This window comes from Aspergillus alliaceus (assembly GCF_009176365.1).
Source record: "Aspergillus alliaceus strain CBS 536.65 unplaced genomic scaffold BDW43scaffold_18, whole genome shotgun sequence".
Taxonomy (NCBI): Eukaryota; Fungi; Ascomycota; class Eurotiomycetes; order Eurotiales; family Aspergillaceae; genus Aspergillus; species Aspergillus alliaceus.
This window is the reverse complement of record NW_022474701.1, coordinates 41,800-58,699: the sequence shown is the minus strand read 5'-3', so window position 1 is coordinate 58,699 and position 16,900 is coordinate 41,800. Positions and strand designations below refer to the sequence as shown.

The following is a 16,900-nucleotide window of genomic DNA, read 5'->3' as shown; positions in this document are numbered from 1 at the left end:
CGTATGTACTACAGTAGGATTTCCAGGTTTCATGTGGTCATGCAGACAGACCGCCTACCATAATAGGAACGAATTGGAATGGAGCGCAGGTGAACTACCTCAATTTACACCATCATCAACTCGATGCATGGCAGCTGAATGGAGTATATTCGTCGGAAATTTGGATGGGTTCCCATTTCGCGTGTCCTCCAGAGACCCTCTGGACTATACTGGAGTCCTAGGATCTTCCAACCACAGTTACGCCGCCCCAGTTCTACCGTTCCTCCCGCGGCACGCCAGTCGCCCGCGATAGTCCTCCGGGGTTACCAAGAAGAATGTATCAAGTCGGTGCTTGACCACCTGGATCAGGGCCATAAGCGCCTCGGAGTCTCATTGGCGACGGGGGCTGGCAAAACGGTTTGTACGGACTACACAGTATGTGGGCTCGGACTTTGCTAACTGAATACCTCTCTCTCCCAGGTAATCTTCACGCAGTTGATCGGCCGTATACCCCCGCGAAATGAAACGGACAACAAAACGTTGATTATCGTCCATCGACGAGAGCTTGTCGAACAGGCCGCCCGGCATTGCCGACTTGCCTACCCCGATCGAACCGTCGATATTGAAATGGGCACCAGTAAAGCTTCTCCAGCCGCAGACATCGTCATCGCATCGGTGCGGAGCTTGACAACTGGCGACCGCATAACCAAGTTCGATCCAAAGCAATTCAAGCTGGTCCTAGTGGATGAGGCTCACCATATAGTTGCGCCGTCATACCGAGAAGTGCTCGAATATTTTGAATTGAAGGAGGCATCGCGCGACTCGCCGGTGTTGGTCGGCGTGTCGGCAACGCTATCGCGCGCGGATGGATTGAAGCTAGGCGCAGCCATTGACCATATCGTCTACCATAAGGACTACATGGACATGATTGATGAGGAATGGCTAGCCAATGCTGTATTCACTACTGTGCAATCGGAAGCGAACCTCTCTCGTGTGAAGAAAGATAAATTCGGTGACTTTGCCATCGGTTCACTTTCCAAGGCAGTGAATACAGATCGAACCAACGACATAACCGTGCGGGCGTGGCTAGCTAATGCGCAGGAGTGCAAGTCGACATTGGGGTTCTGCGTTGATATCGAGCATACCAAACAGCTTACTGAGGCGTTTCGTGCGGCCGGCATCGATGCTCGGTATCTCACGGGCAAGACACCTAAGGTTGTACGCGACGACCAGCTCCACCGCTTCAGAAACCAGGAATATCCGGTTCTCCTAAACTGCGGCCTCTTCACGGAAGGCACCGACATCCCTAACATCGACTGTGTATTACTCGCGCGGCCGACTCGATCCCGCAACCTTCTCATTCAAATGGTCGGCCGAGGACTACGTTTACATCCGGGCAAAAAAGACTGCCACATCATCGACATGGTCGCTACCCTGGGAACCGGCGTTCTCTCAACGCCAACCCTATTCGGCCTACACCCAGACGAAATCCTAGACAAAGCCAACGGGAAAGAGCTGAAAAAGAAAAAGTACGAACCCCAATACACAGACCTAGACCCTGACCAATCCCAAGACCCAGATACATTCGACGACGTCAACCTCACCTTCACCAAGTACGACACAATCTACGACCTCATTCTCGACATGAAATCCGAAAAACACATCCGTTCCCTGAGCCACTACGCCTGGGTCCGCACCGGAGAAAACAAATACCTCCTCTCCGAGGCAACAGGCTGGATCACAATCGAGAAATCTCCCGATCCTGGTCTCACGTCCCAACATTCGCCAGCTAACACCCAATCACCCGCATGGAACGTCCACCACGTCAAAAAATTCACATCCCCCATAGGAACAACTCAGTATACCCGTGCCCGTCTAATTGCGACAGGGCCTGACCTCGAATCAGCCGTCCATGCAGCCGATACCTTCGCTGCATCGGAATTCGAAGAGCGGTATATCTCCGCTTTGCAGCCCTGGCGGCGCCGTCCCGCCACTTCAGCGCAGTTGACCTTCCTAAACAAAGCCAAGTTGCGGAAGGAGACGCTCCGGCCAGAGAATCTGACGAGGGGCCAGGCAACGGATCTAATAACAAAGTTGAAGTTCGGGGGCAAAAAGAGGTTCGAGAAGCGGGTTGAACGAAGAAAGAAGGAAGAGGAGAGGGTTAGGGAGCTTGAAGAGTTACGCGCAAGGGAGAAAGTGCAAGTTGGGCCTGTTTTGATGTGAGATTATTGTACTATATTTTCCTCTTTTGTAGATCATTAATATGGCAGGCTGTATTCCCTCATTTCGCGCGGCCGGTCTGCTGATAATATAAATTAAACAAGAATAAGAAAGATACATAATCGTTGTGCCGCTGACCATATCTTCGATGCATAATAGTTGAATACCTGCTTTATGAGCAACTCTAGGTTCCTGGCTCCACTGGCTACTCTACTAGTTATACAAGAGGGGACAGTAAATTAAAAAAAAAAAATATATTACAGTTCTTTATTATATGGCAGGTCAGCAACCTCCTTTACCTATTTCACCGAATCCTATTTAGTATGTATATATACACTAAGCTGTACGGCTGGAGCAGAGCCGCTATGCACAGTGAGAAAAAGTTAGTTCCCGATAAGTCCAGCGGAGAAGCAAACAGTGCAAACGTTCCTTCTTATCAGAGAAATATTTCTACGGATCCCCTCAAGCTATCACCTTTTTCTCATTGCTTTTCCAGAAGGTTTTGCACATCCTGCCTTGTACTCTGTACTATGCTCAATTAATCGGTCGATGCCGGGCATGTTTTCGCCATCTCCCCAGAGTCCATGTCGATGGTGTACCCCTCTGGACCAACCCGACAATGAGCAGTTCAAGCCTTTACGAGCCAGAGGAAGACGATGAAGCATCCGATTCCGATATCGATACCGGAAACGAAGCGTCCAGAGTGCTTCGCTCGTCTCCGCTGAGTCGCAAGACCAGACTGTCCTCCTCCTTCACCCAGCTCAATGGGGACTCCTCATATAGACTGGCGCAAGCACCGAAACGGCCCTCTCGCGTGCAGATGCTGGAGCATTTACAGACGTCGCTAAGCCAAGAGTCAGTAGGCGCGTACTCCGATCTCCTCGCACGAACAACTGACGAGCTCACATCCGAGACGAAGATCGGTTCCGGACGTTTCCAATCAACCCAAGCGGGGATCGTGATCTGGACGCCGAAAGAGAAGGAAATATTTTTCAGCGTCCTCGATAAAAAAGGCAAGGATGGTATCGCGGATATCGCCCACGCTATTGGCACAAAATCAGAGCTGGAGGTTCAGGAATATCTCCGGCTTCTGCATCGCGGGCTGGAATGGCAGCATCTGAAGGATCGGCATAGTAGAACAATCGTGCTAGGAGATGTGCCTGCGGCGGAGGAATTAAGCGGGGAATGCTGCGATATGCTGGACGACTATGCTGAGCTGGTAGCGCTCAAGGAAGAACAGGATGAAAATGTTGCCGGACGACATGAACATCGCGATATGTGGGTTATCGATCGAGAAAAAGCTGAGCTGGTAGAAGAAATTGAGTCGCAAGGTGGGAGTCACCCGGCGGCCGGCTCGAGCGTTTATCATACAGCTGGTTTACTCAACGTCCCGAAATGGATCCGGCTTTCAGAACGCTTCTTTATGAATTTTGGGGGTCAAAGATTCGAGGACAATTGGGTGAATGTAGCCTACGCGGGCGAGTCCCCTGCTATGACCGCTGAGGCATTGGCGGAGTTTTATGCCTTGACTATTAGTGTGACGCGCCGTTTGATCCAGTCGGCTCTCTTTTTCGCCATGTCACGGCTACGCAATATGAGGGAAACGGGTAATATCAAGGCTAAGGTAGTCAAGTCCCGAGACATCAGGACTGCGCTGGACGTGTTGAAGATGAAACGAGATGGATACGATTTTTGGACTGGCCTGGCACGACGATGCAGCTTAGAAGTTAAAGATTCTCGACATCGGAAAGGGTGGAAATCAGTCCGTCTCAACCATGATGAGGTAGAAGATATGTTGTCTGGAAAGGTCGCAATTGACGCAGAGTCGAATCGGAGCACATCCAGACACAGATCAGAAAGCAGACGTTGGGGAGAGACAGACGGCGAACAAACAGACAGTGGTGAAGACGACGATGAGAGTAGAAGTGAATTCGAGCCCAGACGTTCCCCAGTCCCGCCGGCACCCCCATCACCGGAATTCTCAGACGAGGAACTTCCATTAGATATTGAAGATGAACACGCCGAACAAGAAGACCAGAAGGCCAGTTGTCTCGGAGAGCTAGAAGTTTGGGAAGCCTTAGACAGACCCGCACCGTCTTTTCTCGTTGCCATCAAGGAAGAAAGTCAAAACAGCAAAACACGCAAACCAACCGGTGAGCGCAAATCGAAACAAGAACTTGTCGATTGGCGTGAAAGTACATTATATCACAGCGATTGGGAAGAATACGGACATGAAGTTTATGATATTTATGAAGAGATATCAGAGATGCGACGAAAACGGCGACGCATTGACAGCTCTCGAGACCCGTCACCTTCAGAACATGGTCATGGCAAGCCAACTGACGAAGTTTATGCCGATCCAACCTCCGGTGAATATGTACAACCTACTGAGGACATAAACCCAAGTGAAGACAGCCAAGATATGGAAATGGACGCACCAGATCAAGACAAACCTATCCCGCAAGATGAAGACTCCCATTTAAGAGAGTCCGACGCCGAACCTCAAATAAAACAAGCACCAAACAAGAGAGCAACAGACGACTCAGAACCACCCTCACCCTTAATCAAACCCGCCTACCGATCCCCCATACTCACCCGCCGTAGTATAAAACCCGAGCCTAAGCAGGAAGACAACTCTTCCAGTTCGGACGACGACCTTCCTCTCGCACTCAGAAGATACCTGTCCTCAGAACAGGACGATAACGACGGCATGCCTCTATACTCGCAGCCGATGACTCCAACTGACTGGACCAGTGATTGAACATATCAAAAATCTAACCGTGCTATATACCATACAGCCGATGTCACCATCTCAGGCATTTTGTATGATAGATGTTTTGTATTATCTTGGTCACTACATGCTTGGCATAAAAAATAACAATTCAACAATTTCATTTCACCTTTAATCAAACAATCAGATTGAGATAAAAGTTGAACGCAGACAGATACTCTAAACTCCAAAACAGTTTGCGCCTTTTCCTAGCTGAGTAGCAATCAATCATACCTAGTAAACCCAAACCCCAATCATTCATCCATCAATCCATCGCCCAAACAGCCCCGGCGAGTTCCCCTCAGATCTTTTTGCCCTGGTATCTGGCCCTTTGGCCCTAGGATATTTATGGTACAATACATGGATATTATAATGTTAACCTGCTAACCTCCCTGTTGCATCGTGAGGAAATATAGTTCATATTTTTTTTTCAAAATGTTCTTCATTTATGCATGCCATTGGAGGGCCATTCACCCATTACAGGTCCAGGGTTTTATAGTCAGCACCTCCCTCCGCACTCAAAGGCTGTACACCAGCCCGTGCGTCAGTACCGGCAGGCTGGAAGTTGAAGCGGTTCCCGATTCCCGTCGTTGCAACCTCGCCAAGAAGGTTGCTCGAGTCTTCGCCGGGTCCCTGCAGACTAACGGTTTGCAAAGTATCCTGGACTTCCTTCACGCGCTTCTTGAAGGCCATCCGGTCAAGGAAAAGCTGCTGGCGAGCCAGTTCAAGTTCCCGGCGTTCAGCCTCAATGATCTCTTCCATCTCGTTGAATTGCTGCAGCTTGATTTCGAATTTCTGCAGTGTGACGTTAACAGCGGCGGAGACCAGGCGGGTCATCTCCCGTTCTTCGTGAGAGGCAAGGGCGCCAGCACGGGCTGCTGAGGTGGCAAGTGCTACTGTGGGGAGCGAAGCCTTAGACTGTTTATCAGAAGTTTCCACAACCTCAACGGCAGAGGTATCCACATCCATGGAATCCTCCGTCTTCACTCCAGATCCCTCTTTTTCTTTGCCCTTGTCTTGACTCTTCTCGGTACCCTTCTCAAGCTGCTTCCGGAGTTCCTTGCGGATTTCCTCCACGGAGCGGCCAGCTGCAGCTGCAGCCACGGCAGGCTCTGCCATCTGGGCCAAGAAGGCGACCACCGACAGAACTGGATTCTCAGCCTGGCTGATAGGGTCCCGTCCACCAGCGGTCCTCATATCAGGCAACTCTTCCACGTATTTGTCCTCGATCTCAAGCTGCAGGAACTTCATAACACACTCTTCCTTCGTTCTGGTGCCGACGTGGTTGGCGATCTGCTCCCAGTTCTCATCGAAATTCTCGAGGCCTTCAAGGAGCAGCACAAGTTCGGAGTCAGACCATGGAGCATCCTTGTCAGGAATGATGGAGTACGCATTGTCTTCGAGCTTAACAAAGTCTGAAGCGCTATGGCTGGAGGGCATGCGGCCTTGTAGGAAGCAGTTAGGGCAGAGATCATACTTCGAATCCGGAGCGGACGCGTTAGCAGTGGCTGGGGTCGATTTCGCATAATGGAATCGGAGTCGAGTGCAATCGATACCACAGGAGAAGCAGTGGAATTTCTTTCGGGGCTCTTTGGAAGCGCTTTCCATCGCCTTGACCGAGTCGCCCGTGGCACCATTGGTGGAGCCGTCGCCGTTTGTCTGCTTCTCCTTGTCTTCAGCAGCGGGGGTAATCTCCTTGCCCTTGTCGTCATAGACATTGCGACGTATTTCGAGGTTGAGATCGGCCTTTGAGGCTGGTGTAGCTGAAGCCGCACGCTCAGTGGCCGGTAGAGGCTTTCCGGGCTTGATGAAATGGTTTGGTCCAGGCTGGAACGGTTGAAGGCCACGTGGGGTATCGGCAATGACTCGGAAATGACCAGTGAAGGGAGGTCCGATATTGGACGGCCGTGTTTGGGGATCAACCTTGGATGTGTGTTAGAATATGGGTCAGAGTTGACATAAAAACATTACTCACTTGGTAGTTAATCAAGCCCCACTGCTCTAAGAACGAGTGAACGCGCATAATCGCACACACATCTCCGGCAAGGTTGCGGCGACATGCGGTGACTGTAAGATACTCAATAGGGTTCAGCCTGTAGGTGTTGATCATGAAATCCCGATAATCTTTATAGACTGCGGGAGTCTTGCTCCGGTTTCTGCCGTTAAAAAACTCCGCGAGGGCCTTTTTCTCGATCGGATGAACCGTGTGCATGTCGAACCATGTGGAATAACTGGGAAGAATGATGGCATGTGTTTGCGAAACAAGATGTGAGCGCGCCGAAGATTCGATCGACGACTTGCCTTGTCCAGATTGGTCTTCTGTAGCACCTTCGGTACCGGACTGCGCGGTGCCGTCGGCATTTTCTTCAGCGCCCTCGCTTTCTTTCTTTGGTTCAGTCTCTGTGCCGCCCATCTCCTCATCCTCCTGTTCGCCTTCGGTGTTGTGAGGTTTTGGTGAGGCCGGAGCATCTAAAGAATTATCAGTGCCTGGGAATTTCAAATGTTATTTCCTTGGAACTCTTGACGCGACTGCGATTCGGAGCATAAGATTTTGCGAATGTTGGCAGAACCCGCATTCTGTCAGGGGAGAGGCAAAACCCACCGGAGGGATTGATCACTTCACCTGGGGCATCTTGGGCTGCTGTCGCGGAGTGAATATCATCGATACCACCGCTAGAAACGACGCTATGTTCATCCATATTGTACTAGTAGTGATGATAGAAAGATACGGAGGTCGCAGGCAGCGGAGCAGGGGTCTCTGCTTAGAAAGGCAATGGAGGGGATGACAGGGTGCAGATGCAACCCCGAATCAACTGGTTTATCAGTAAGCGTGGCAAGCTGGACCTTCGGTATAAAAAGCGGGAGTGACACCAAACGGGGAGAAGCAGAGAGAGGTGACGATGAGAAGGATGGCTCAGTAGCGGTGCAACTGTCGCGACACGGCCGTCGCTCCAAAAGTTCGCGCCAAGAGCCTCAGACGCGCTAAACCGCTTTCGGGTGGTGTATATCTCTACCTCGTACCTAGTAGTACTGGAAGACGCGCGATGCCGCCCTGAAATGATGGTAGAGAAGGTGAGAGTTGTGTCGAGAATAGATCTAATCAAGAAGTTGAAACGAAATTCAGCACTTTCATTCTTTTCCCTTGGCGGAGGAGTATTCTATTTTGAAATCAAAGTCAGTGAGTGTGAATGCCAAGACCATAGTTACGGACGACCACAGTAGCCCCTGTTGGTTGGTTATTATACGCTTAAACGCTCCTATGAAAAAAATAACACTTACTATAAACAAGTATTCAGTAATAAACGAAGTATTGTTTTTCCATTGATAAGCTGTAAACTCCTAAATCCCTGTGCAAGGATCATGTAAATAGAATTATGATCTAACAGACAGAAGACTAGGAAAGCTCTCTATTATACATGGTAATTTCTATTTAGAGGGGCCCTAGGTCCTGTCCCGGGACAAGATGAATAATCCCTTTCACTATATGTACCACTGGCAGGTTAGAGGTACAGTTTATCAAAGGGTTTAAAGGTTTGACTATAGATAAAAAACTCCACCAGGCTGTCCAGGGAGAGATTGCAGGTGGAAAGTCGTCGAAAACTTGAATGGCTTGTCGTAATCACCGTCGAACTATTTTGTCCAAGACCATGCATCAGTTAGAGTCAAATTTAGCATAAGGGTCGCTTAGGGCAAGATTTCCAATAACAGTCATCAGCACACCTGATTGAGGAGATGGTGTAGCGTCTATGCTAGCAACCTGAGTCTTTACATCCTTTAACTCGGGTTTCTAATGGCAAAGTGACGAATCAGATATAAACGATTCATTACGCAATCCTTTCGGGGCATGACACTCACGGTCAAGGCTGTCTTGATGTTTTCTGCGCCTTGGTATTGCGCACCCTCCCATACTAACATTGACTCCGGACGCTATTATATCGTCAGCTTCTCCTACATAGCTCCCATACTCCAGCTATTGACGACGTATATCTTAGACTGAAACGTACATAGAAACTGGCCAGGCTAGCCTTGCATCCGCAATATCGAACGTTCTATAGTAGTGGCTAACAAGGGCATCTAGACGGAGTGAGCAATCACTAACCAAGTAAACATAGGGATGCCGAGAATTACCATTTTACAGGCCATGCCTCAGCTTTCCTGCATCGCCAACACGTCTGCTGAGAATTACGCGAGGAGGAGGGGTGTCTCGCTTCTCCCCTATAATATGTGTCTATGTTCCCCAGCTGGATCTGGCTATCCAAATTATTCCCATACTCACCTGGTGTTTGATTAGTTTTCTGTCTAATTTACGTTTTGCAACCCCTGACATGCAATCAGCCAAGCTACAGAGCAACCCAGCAGCTTTGCTAACATGACCTGCTTAGTAAATCGCAACCATGGCGGATTTTCCAGCAATTGCCAGTATACAGCCCTAACTTCTCCTCTTCTTAAACACTCCCAATCACTGGTCGCCGCATCTTACATGTAACCCTAGGTAACCACCTGTATCTCGAGCCAGTGCTTCAGGGTCCAGACCGAGGTTCCTCGATAGAATAAGACTCCTTGATTCCGTCTACGATGTCATCAGTTTGGCAAGCAAGCATGCGAAATCAAACTTTCCACCTGAGAGCGTTGAGGTAAGCCTCGATGACGGTACCGAATAGGATCTTTTTTCGCACCTGCTTACCAACGTACCAAGCCCGAATATAGCTGTCTCAATGGGGTTGCAGAATGGCATTCTGAGTATAGGTAAAATTGGCGAGTCAAACACTGGAAATGCAGGACCCTTGAGGGGTGGAACCAACTGGAGATCTTCCCGTATTTAGACTGGCGACCTCTAGTCTATCTAAAAAGAGTGGGAAGAAAACGCCTTTAAGATCTTAAGATCTGTTTGTAGAGATATTTGTTCGTTGATTATCATAGAAACCCTTCTGAGGCAATAGCGGGCTAAGTGCCTATTATTAGAGGCCTCGCAGGCTCGGTTCCTTTTTCCCCTCCACTCACCACGTTCGTTCCAGGGCATGCATTTTGTCTCTTCCTTCCCTCCCCACAATCAAGCTCCTCCATGTACTAAATACCAGTCGAAATCATGGAATTTCTCGAATCAAACTATCACATCCAGATTATCTTACATCATTTATTCTCTAGCAAGAAAATTGACCGGACCTTTACGAAATCCCATGAATGCCTCGATTGCTAACCATATCATGACCATTAATCTCAGACTAAAGATAGCCCATTCTAAATACAAATCGCACATCCCGTCCATTGAGCAAGGACCGGCTAGCTCTCTCGAATCGGGCTGCTGCGCAATCACCTCGCCCTTCCTGTTCAAGGCTTTGCCATCTTCGATGTTGCCTCGGCCTTCTCAGCCAGCGCTTTGGCGATGGCAGGTCTAGCCCTAATTCTTTCCAGCCAGGCATTGAGGTGAGGGAAGTCCTTCTCCAGGTTAATCACATCCCCGGTGATCCAGGGGATAATGCCGAACCAGGGAATAAAGGAGAGATCCGCATAACTGTACTTTCCGCCGACCAAATATTCGCGGTCTGCGAGAACCTTGTCCAGCGTTTCCGACACACGACGGACTTCATTGACATAACGCACCCGAGCGCTTTCGACCGGTTCGACGTGGTACTTGGTGAACCACACTGCCTGGCCGAAGTACGGGCCCTGACCGGACATCTGGAAGTGGAGCCATTGCTTGGCGTGGAAGTACTCCGGGGTACCGGCCTCGAAGCTGAACTTCTTCTCTTTGTCGTAGGTTTCGACGATGTATTCAAGGATAGCACCAGACTCCCAGAGAGTGATTCCCGTGTTCGGATCCTCGATGGCCGGGACACGGCCGTTAGGGTTGAGCTTGAAGAAGGGCTCGCTCTTGATGTCTTCGAACTGCAGGTGCTTGTTTTCGTAGGGGATGTCGAGTTCATTGAGGAGCATGGCTACCTTCCAGGGGTTTGGACCTGCCGCATGGCCGTGGAGGATGATAGGCTTAAGTGACATTTTGACTAGGTATTGTGCCGAAAGTAATCGAAATGATTGGTTCGATGTTAAAGAAGAGCAAGGTTAGGTAGCAGTGTTGCAGTAGTTGACCAGGGATCTGTGAGGGATCCGGCGCTCTAAATAATGAATCTGGATGAGTGCCAAGCACCACCTAACCCCGTACGCTGACAAATGCAGCATAGATATTTGGCCTTTAGGTTGAATCAATCATGATGGCGATCTGTATGGGCCAGTTAATCGAGGCAGGACATGCTTCCAACTCGGACATCGAATGCTATCGAACGGAGCCGAACCGGTTGTTGTGGTTGTCGTTGAGTTCAATGGTCAATTGATCTGACTTGTCCCCATTTGCTTTGTAATCAACATCTGCACCGTGGAAACTCCAAATATTCAGCCGCATGCTATTTAGAACTCAAAGAAAAAGCTACTCGCCGTCTTAATTGCCGAACGAAACTTCATATGTTCTTATTTCTCAGAAGTTGACATTGTCGCGTGTTCGAGGCGTGACGCGCTCCTTTGGAGATAATATGCGAGGCGGCTTGGTGATAGTCTCCTTGACATTCAACTTGTCACTCTAGGCATTAGCTTAAATCCGAAGTAATCCCTAGAATAGTGAGTTTGTCTGAGGAATTTTCATGTGAAACAAATAGTTGTACAGTTAGCGATATTTTAAAGTAAAAGGAGGGATATCGTTGTTGAGTTGAGAGGGCTAGAGATGGATATATATAAATTCGGATAAACACTGGAATAGTAGTCTGTGTGATATTTCAATCAATCACAAAACTATATGATATAAATTATATTATAACCACACATAGAAAGCTTATGCCATGAATAAGTTCAATGCAGTGACTCACTGACACATGCTATATAATGCATACTGCATGAGATGAGCCCTAACCATAGGAGATCTTGCAGAGATCATAGACTAGTAGTAGTACAGCTTCCCGATCGGGACATATTTGCGGTGGTGATGTGATCTCCCTTTCTCTATTGATCACCACACATCACATCATCTTGAATTTGCATTTCATGTCTGATATCATCTACTTTGATCCCGACAGGTCCTCATCTTGTATACCAATTCGGAAACGTTTGATTTCCATCGGACTAAAAATGGACACGTCGGAGTTCGGACTGCCCGTACATCGGAATAGAACCACCCATTCCTAGTATAGTATCCCTTTTATACAAATTATTGTATACAGATCGGAGTCTAGATGCCTGCAAAACATATCCAGTAATTGCCATGAATGCCGTCATATGTTGCAATTCAAGGTTCTGACAGATCGCTCCACGGAGCTCAGAAAGTCTTGCATCGGAGTCACGAAAAATTTACACCAATGGCCGTCAGCAGACCTAACCCTATCCTAAATTTGACGGGAATGACTCTAGATTCAAATTCTCAGCAGGTGGAGTCGAGACCCGTCTGTGAAATACGATTTCTAATGCCATAGATATTTTAAAAATTAAACTCCAAAAGGACGGTCGACGTGAAACGAGACTGGCCAGCCCGAACCCTGACTGACCAAAAGCAGTTCCCGCCAAACCGAACCATCAAACAAAGCAAACGAAATACGAAAAACTACCTTTGGTAAGCTAATTGGCAAGCCTGAGATATGAGTAATTCGGATTCTGGCCCAAAAAAGGTTCACCGACTTTAAAATGTATTCGTGTTGATTGCGCCCTTCGCTTCTTGGTATACTAGAATAGACTGGCCGTGTGGGGTTCACACGAGCCGCCATGACGCATCTCTGGCATTTCCACTCCATCGGGCACCACCTGGCTGGTGGGGATAATCTTCGGAAGGGTAGAATGGATGATGCGCTTGGTTGGACGGGATTGCTAAGCCTTACAACCTATCCTGGGTGGGTCGATTGCCTGGAATTTTTTTTTTTCTATGGGTTTGTGGTACTCCGTAAGGCGTCGGAGTAACGTCGAATACGACGGAATAGGAGGGAGAATGTATGAGGTAGAGAAAGTTGGGTATATATAGACCTGGAAGAATCTTCTTGCCTTCCACTGCTCTATCTATCATTCACTGATTACAGTTCACTTGCAAAAGATAATTGAGTCACTTTCCATCGAGTTCACTACTATATCTACTACCTCCCTATCTATATCTACATACAGCAAGCCTCCATTCCGAACTATACAAACCAAACCAAACCAACAAACAGTCCTCCATTCCTGCAAGCCATATCATCCATTACCTCTCCCTCTAAAGCAACAATGTCCTCCAACATCACAAAGTCGGCCACTGCCACAGTCACAGATGACTCGGCCTCAACCCACTCCTTCCTCTCCACAACAACAACCCTAAAGGGCACCGGCCCCGAACCCACCAAGAACAAATGGTTCTCCTCCAAGAATACAACCGACGCAAAAACAAGCACAAATCCCTCCAAGCCAAAGCGCACCAATCGCCACACCAAGAAAGAAATAAGCTATGAAGTCCTCGCTACGTATCTCGCGTTGCGGTGAAGGGGGGCAATCAGATATATCATATCGATCAAGGGGTGGAAAGGGGGATCGAACACTAATGCTGGGAATACATGACGGCTTGGTTGAGATGACGTTACCCTGCCCGGTGCATCTATGGGTCTCGCTTTTGTTATCTTTTGGGGCAAAATGGCGTCTAGGCGCGGTATTGGCTTTGACGATGGTTATATTGCATCATTTGCGCTTTGTTTGGAATTGAGATAGGGCTGTTTGGATATTTTGCCCTGGTTTGTAGGTATTGGGAACTGGTAATCGGTTATTTAGATAGGGCTGAATGCTTAATGGGACATAATAGATGGTCTAACTTGGGATTTGGGATCTTGGCTTCTTTTCGTAATGTGGTAATTGAGTAGACCGACCTCGGTAGGCAGCCGGGCAGCACGTAAATCAAAGAACAAGGTGATTAACTACACTTGAGCTGTGGAATAAAGGAATATGCAATCATGTCTTCATACTAAATTAAAGTATAATATTAGGTATCCACGACTATAATCCCGCAAGCAATTCGCTCATCGAGATGGGTTTGCGCACCGCATTGGAGAACCCGTCGTGATACGTTACCCAAGCCTTTCTGCCTGCCTTTGAAGCCTCATTCTGCGCCAGGTTCTCATTCGGGTCTGCAGGCTGCGGCGAAGGCTCGCGGATGATTCGTCCGAAAAAGTCGCGTTTGACACCGGCTTCTCGGCTTGACTTCTTGGGCTCTTGCTCATCGCCATGCGCCTGGCCGTCTGCAGACTTGCGCGCTGATTTCTGGGGAACTGTAGATGAAGTCAATGCTTCGGATTGTTTTCGCACCGTCTGTTTGCGGTACTCCTGGTCGAGGACTTGGCGAACGGCGTAGCGAACTGGTGCAGCGCTAGTGTTCCCTGACGCGTGTCCCTTGACCTTTGAGAACGATACGAGTGAATCCAATGGCCTGCTGGGTGGTCAGTCTCAAGTCATGTTCAAGGTTCCAGAGTAACGTACGGCTCCATGCGATATGCCCATCCCCCGTATGCACCACCTTCGCCCTCCACTCGCACTTTTTCGAAGGTCACACCTAGCCCGGCCATGACGCGGACGGCTGCCTGCACGAGAGCCCGCTCGCTTTCTTTACGTACACTGGCAGTGCTCTTCTGTTCTCCACTCCCTCGTACAACTACTGGTTTCACATCAGGCGATAGCATCCGCATGAGGTTGGGGACGAGGTCTGTGACCAAACAATCCGTGGCTCGGAAAAGCCGTAAGAGCGGAGCAGACAACGAAGATTGGAAACCGGTGACAACGGCACGATTGTGTTTCGTAGCTTCGAGAGCTGCAAACTCTGCCCTAGGCCCAGAAAAAGGATGCTCCTCGCCGTCCTCTTCATCGGCCTCGTTTACTTTGCGCTTGCCATAGGTGGAGGCGAATAGATGATGGAATGCCAAAACGGACTGGCTGAGATATGGCGTGAGTTCCCAATCCTGGTTAGAGAAAACTTGAGACGAGATGGTATCGTGGAAATGCAGCCAGTCGTATGCTGAATTGGGTTTGGATAGAAATGTGTCGTCCTGAAAAGTCTGTAAAGGATATGAAGTGAAACACTCTGTGACGCAGCGGTCATAATCGCCGCTAGCATCTACCATTTCACGTAGTCTGTTGATAGCATGACGTTTCTTCAGGTCGGCAACACCCACGGGGGCCTTCGCGTCTCTATCATAAGGATCATGAAAGGATTCAACGCCAACAGGTGCGTCCGAAAATCCAGCCCCTTCTGTAAAAACTCGATCAACGATGTCACGCACGCCACCGCGGTTTAGGCCTTTGAAAAATGTATTACTCCCTGCGGTGTCGCTAAGAATGTTTTGCTCAAGCCAATTTCTTGTCAGTCGCATAGACTCTGAGCTCTCATATTTAAGCTTATGTGCCACCCATTCTGCGGCTACAAGTACGCTTCGGATATCGCCCTCAGCCGTTCCGCTGTTCTTGGAGTTGGCTTGCTTCCTTCGGGCAACCCCCCATGAAGCTTCGCATAACCGCCTCACTCCGTCGTTATCGGCCGGGATCCCTTCTATATTGAAGATACTCCTCATCCGCGAAACCATATTCTCCAAAGGTGCTTGGCGAACGTGGATCACTTCGGCAATAGATGATGCCCTAAGCGGCCGCAGACTGGGGTGGTAAACATCGTTGCAAACCAAAATGAGGGGTCGCAGGAACCGAAATTTGTCTCCTTTCTTTTTTCTGATAGTGGCGTTCTGTTCGGATGAGCGTGACGAGTTCCTCTGATCAAGAAGAACTAAATCAATCAATGCTTTCATAAAACCTCCCTCGCCACCACCACCAGATCCGCCAACAACACCGTCTACCTCATCGACAACGACGCAGACTGGCCGCGCAGCTTTCCGAACCTTTTGCTCGCCTACTTCAACGTTCATTCCTTTCACGTTTTCCGTACCGAGTGCATCTCTAATCCTCCCTTTCACGACATCTTTGCTTCTGTCATCACTGGCATTGATCTCCAGTACTTCGTAGCCTGCTTGTTTGGCACAAACGTGGGCCAGTGTCGTTTTTCCAAGACCCGGAGGACCACACAGCAACAGCACCTTTCGGTGAGATCGTTCCTCTTCATTGCCTGTCTTCTTTGGCTTCAATCGAGCCAAGTTGGGATAAACGATAGATTCCCACCCTTTTAACCAGCGCATGACAGATCGGTGCGTTCGTTCATCTCCTATGAGCTCGGTAAATCTACGAGCTCGATATTTCTCAGTCCACATTATCGTTGCCTTCTTCATATCACTCTGATTTCCCACCGCAGTTTCAATTGACGGTTGCACCGCAGGAGCAGGTGGTAGCTGGGACGAATTTGATTGCGCAGCCTCCTGCGCAGCTTCGTCCATGAGCTTATGTATATCAATACCATAATAACTCTTTTGAGCTCTCCCAGGAGCCGTGGTAGAGCGACTGGCAACAAGCCTCTCATAAGAAACCGGGGCTGTACTCTTCTTTAATGAGACGTTGTGTGTCTTGCCCGAGCAAGTCTTTATTTGAATCGATGGCCCCCTCCGCGATGAACTAAACGACATAGGCAACGTAATTGGAGCGGGTATTGAATCAAGTGTAGATGTAGAAGTCTGAGCTAATTGCGAAAGCTTGACGGGTTCTGTTGGCGCAGCAGGCGGTTGATCGATAAGTTGATCTTCGATTTCGAATTGGCTCCTTAGATGGGCTTCTCCAAATGCGTCCATATCATCCTCCTCATCGTCGTCGTCGTCCAGAAACCCTCCCATCATCTTTTGCCGCTTGGGTTCGGCCGACGGAGTGTCTTCATTTTTTCTTTTTTGAGAGTCCGTCGGTGAGGGGGCACTCGATGGGAAGGCAACCGGTGACGATATAAACGGCATCTTGGCAATGGGAGGCGAAGACGGTAGAAGCACCAAGGGACAGCTGGGTGAGTTCACGTTTCTTAATTGT

The 16,900-nt window shown here is 49.0% G+C and overlaps 6 protein-coding genes across 6 annotated transcripts; 3 read left to right on the top strand and 3 right to left on the bottom strand.

Moving 5' to 3' along the window:
* Positions 1–138: 138 nt before the first annotated feature.
* On the top strand, positions 139–2,202 carry BDW43DRAFT_310448 (DEAD/DEAH box helicase; the record flags this gene model as incomplete). Its single annotated transcript, XM_032046942.1, has 2 exons — positions 139–396; positions 460–2,202. The coding sequence occupies 2 exons, from the start codon at positions 139–141 to the stop codon at positions 2,200–2,202; spliced, it is 2,001 nt and encodes a 666-aa protein (XP_031900927.1).
* A 362-nt stretch (positions 2,203–2,564) lies between these two features.
* Positions 2,565–4,960, top strand: BDW43DRAFT_299766 (uncharacterized protein; the record flags this gene model as incomplete). Its single annotated transcript, XM_032044778.1, has 2 exons — positions 2,565–2,585; positions 2,843–4,960. 2 exons carry the CDS (start codon positions 2,565–2,567, stop codon positions 4,958–4,960), a joined length of 2,139 nt encoding a protein of 712 aa, XP_031900926.1.
* A 243-nt stretch (positions 4,961–5,203) lies between these two features.
* rscE (putative RSC complex subunit (RSC8)) lies at positions 5,204–7,562 on the bottom strand. The gene is made up of 2 exons (XM_032050314.1): positions 6,945–7,562; positions 5,204–6,892 (listed from the first exon to the last, which is right to left on the bottom strand). Exons 1-2 carry the CDS (start codon positions 7,380–7,382, stop codon positions 5,447–5,449), a joined length of 1,884 nt encoding a protein of 627 aa, XP_031900925.1. The 5' UTR covers positions 7,383–7,562; the 3' UTR covers positions 5,204–5,446.
* Positions 7,563–10,143: 2,581 nt separating this feature from the next.
* On the bottom strand, positions 10,144–11,256 carry BDW43DRAFT_62351 (glutathione S-transferase family protein). The gene has a single exon (XM_032050313.1). The coding sequence runs from the start codon at positions 10,964–10,966 to the stop codon at positions 10,298–10,300; it is 669 nt and encodes a 222-aa protein (XP_031900924.1). The 5' UTR covers positions 10,967–11,256; the 3' UTR covers positions 10,144–10,297.
* A 1,724-nt stretch (positions 11,257–12,980) lies between these two features.
* BDW43DRAFT_274167 (uncharacterized protein) lies at positions 12,981–13,779 on the top strand. Its single transcript, XM_032041705.1, has one exon. It carries the CDS (start codon positions 13,416–13,418, stop codon positions 13,665–13,667), a length of 252 nt encoding a protein of 83 aa, XP_031900923.1. The 5' UTR covers positions 12,981–13,415; the 3' UTR covers positions 13,668–13,779.
* A 175-nt stretch (positions 13,780–13,954) lies between these two features.
* On the bottom strand, positions 13,955–16,830 carry BDW43DRAFT_299763 (putative sister chromatid cohesion factor (Chl12); the record flags this gene model as incomplete). Its single annotated transcript, XM_032044777.1, has 2 exons — positions 13,955–14,384; positions 14,435–16,830. The coding sequence occupies 2 exons, from the start codon at positions 16,828–16,830 to the stop codon at positions 13,955–13,957; spliced, it is 2,826 nt and encodes a 941-aa protein (XP_031900922.1).
* Between the last annotated feature and the right edge of the window lie 70 nt (positions 16,831–16,900).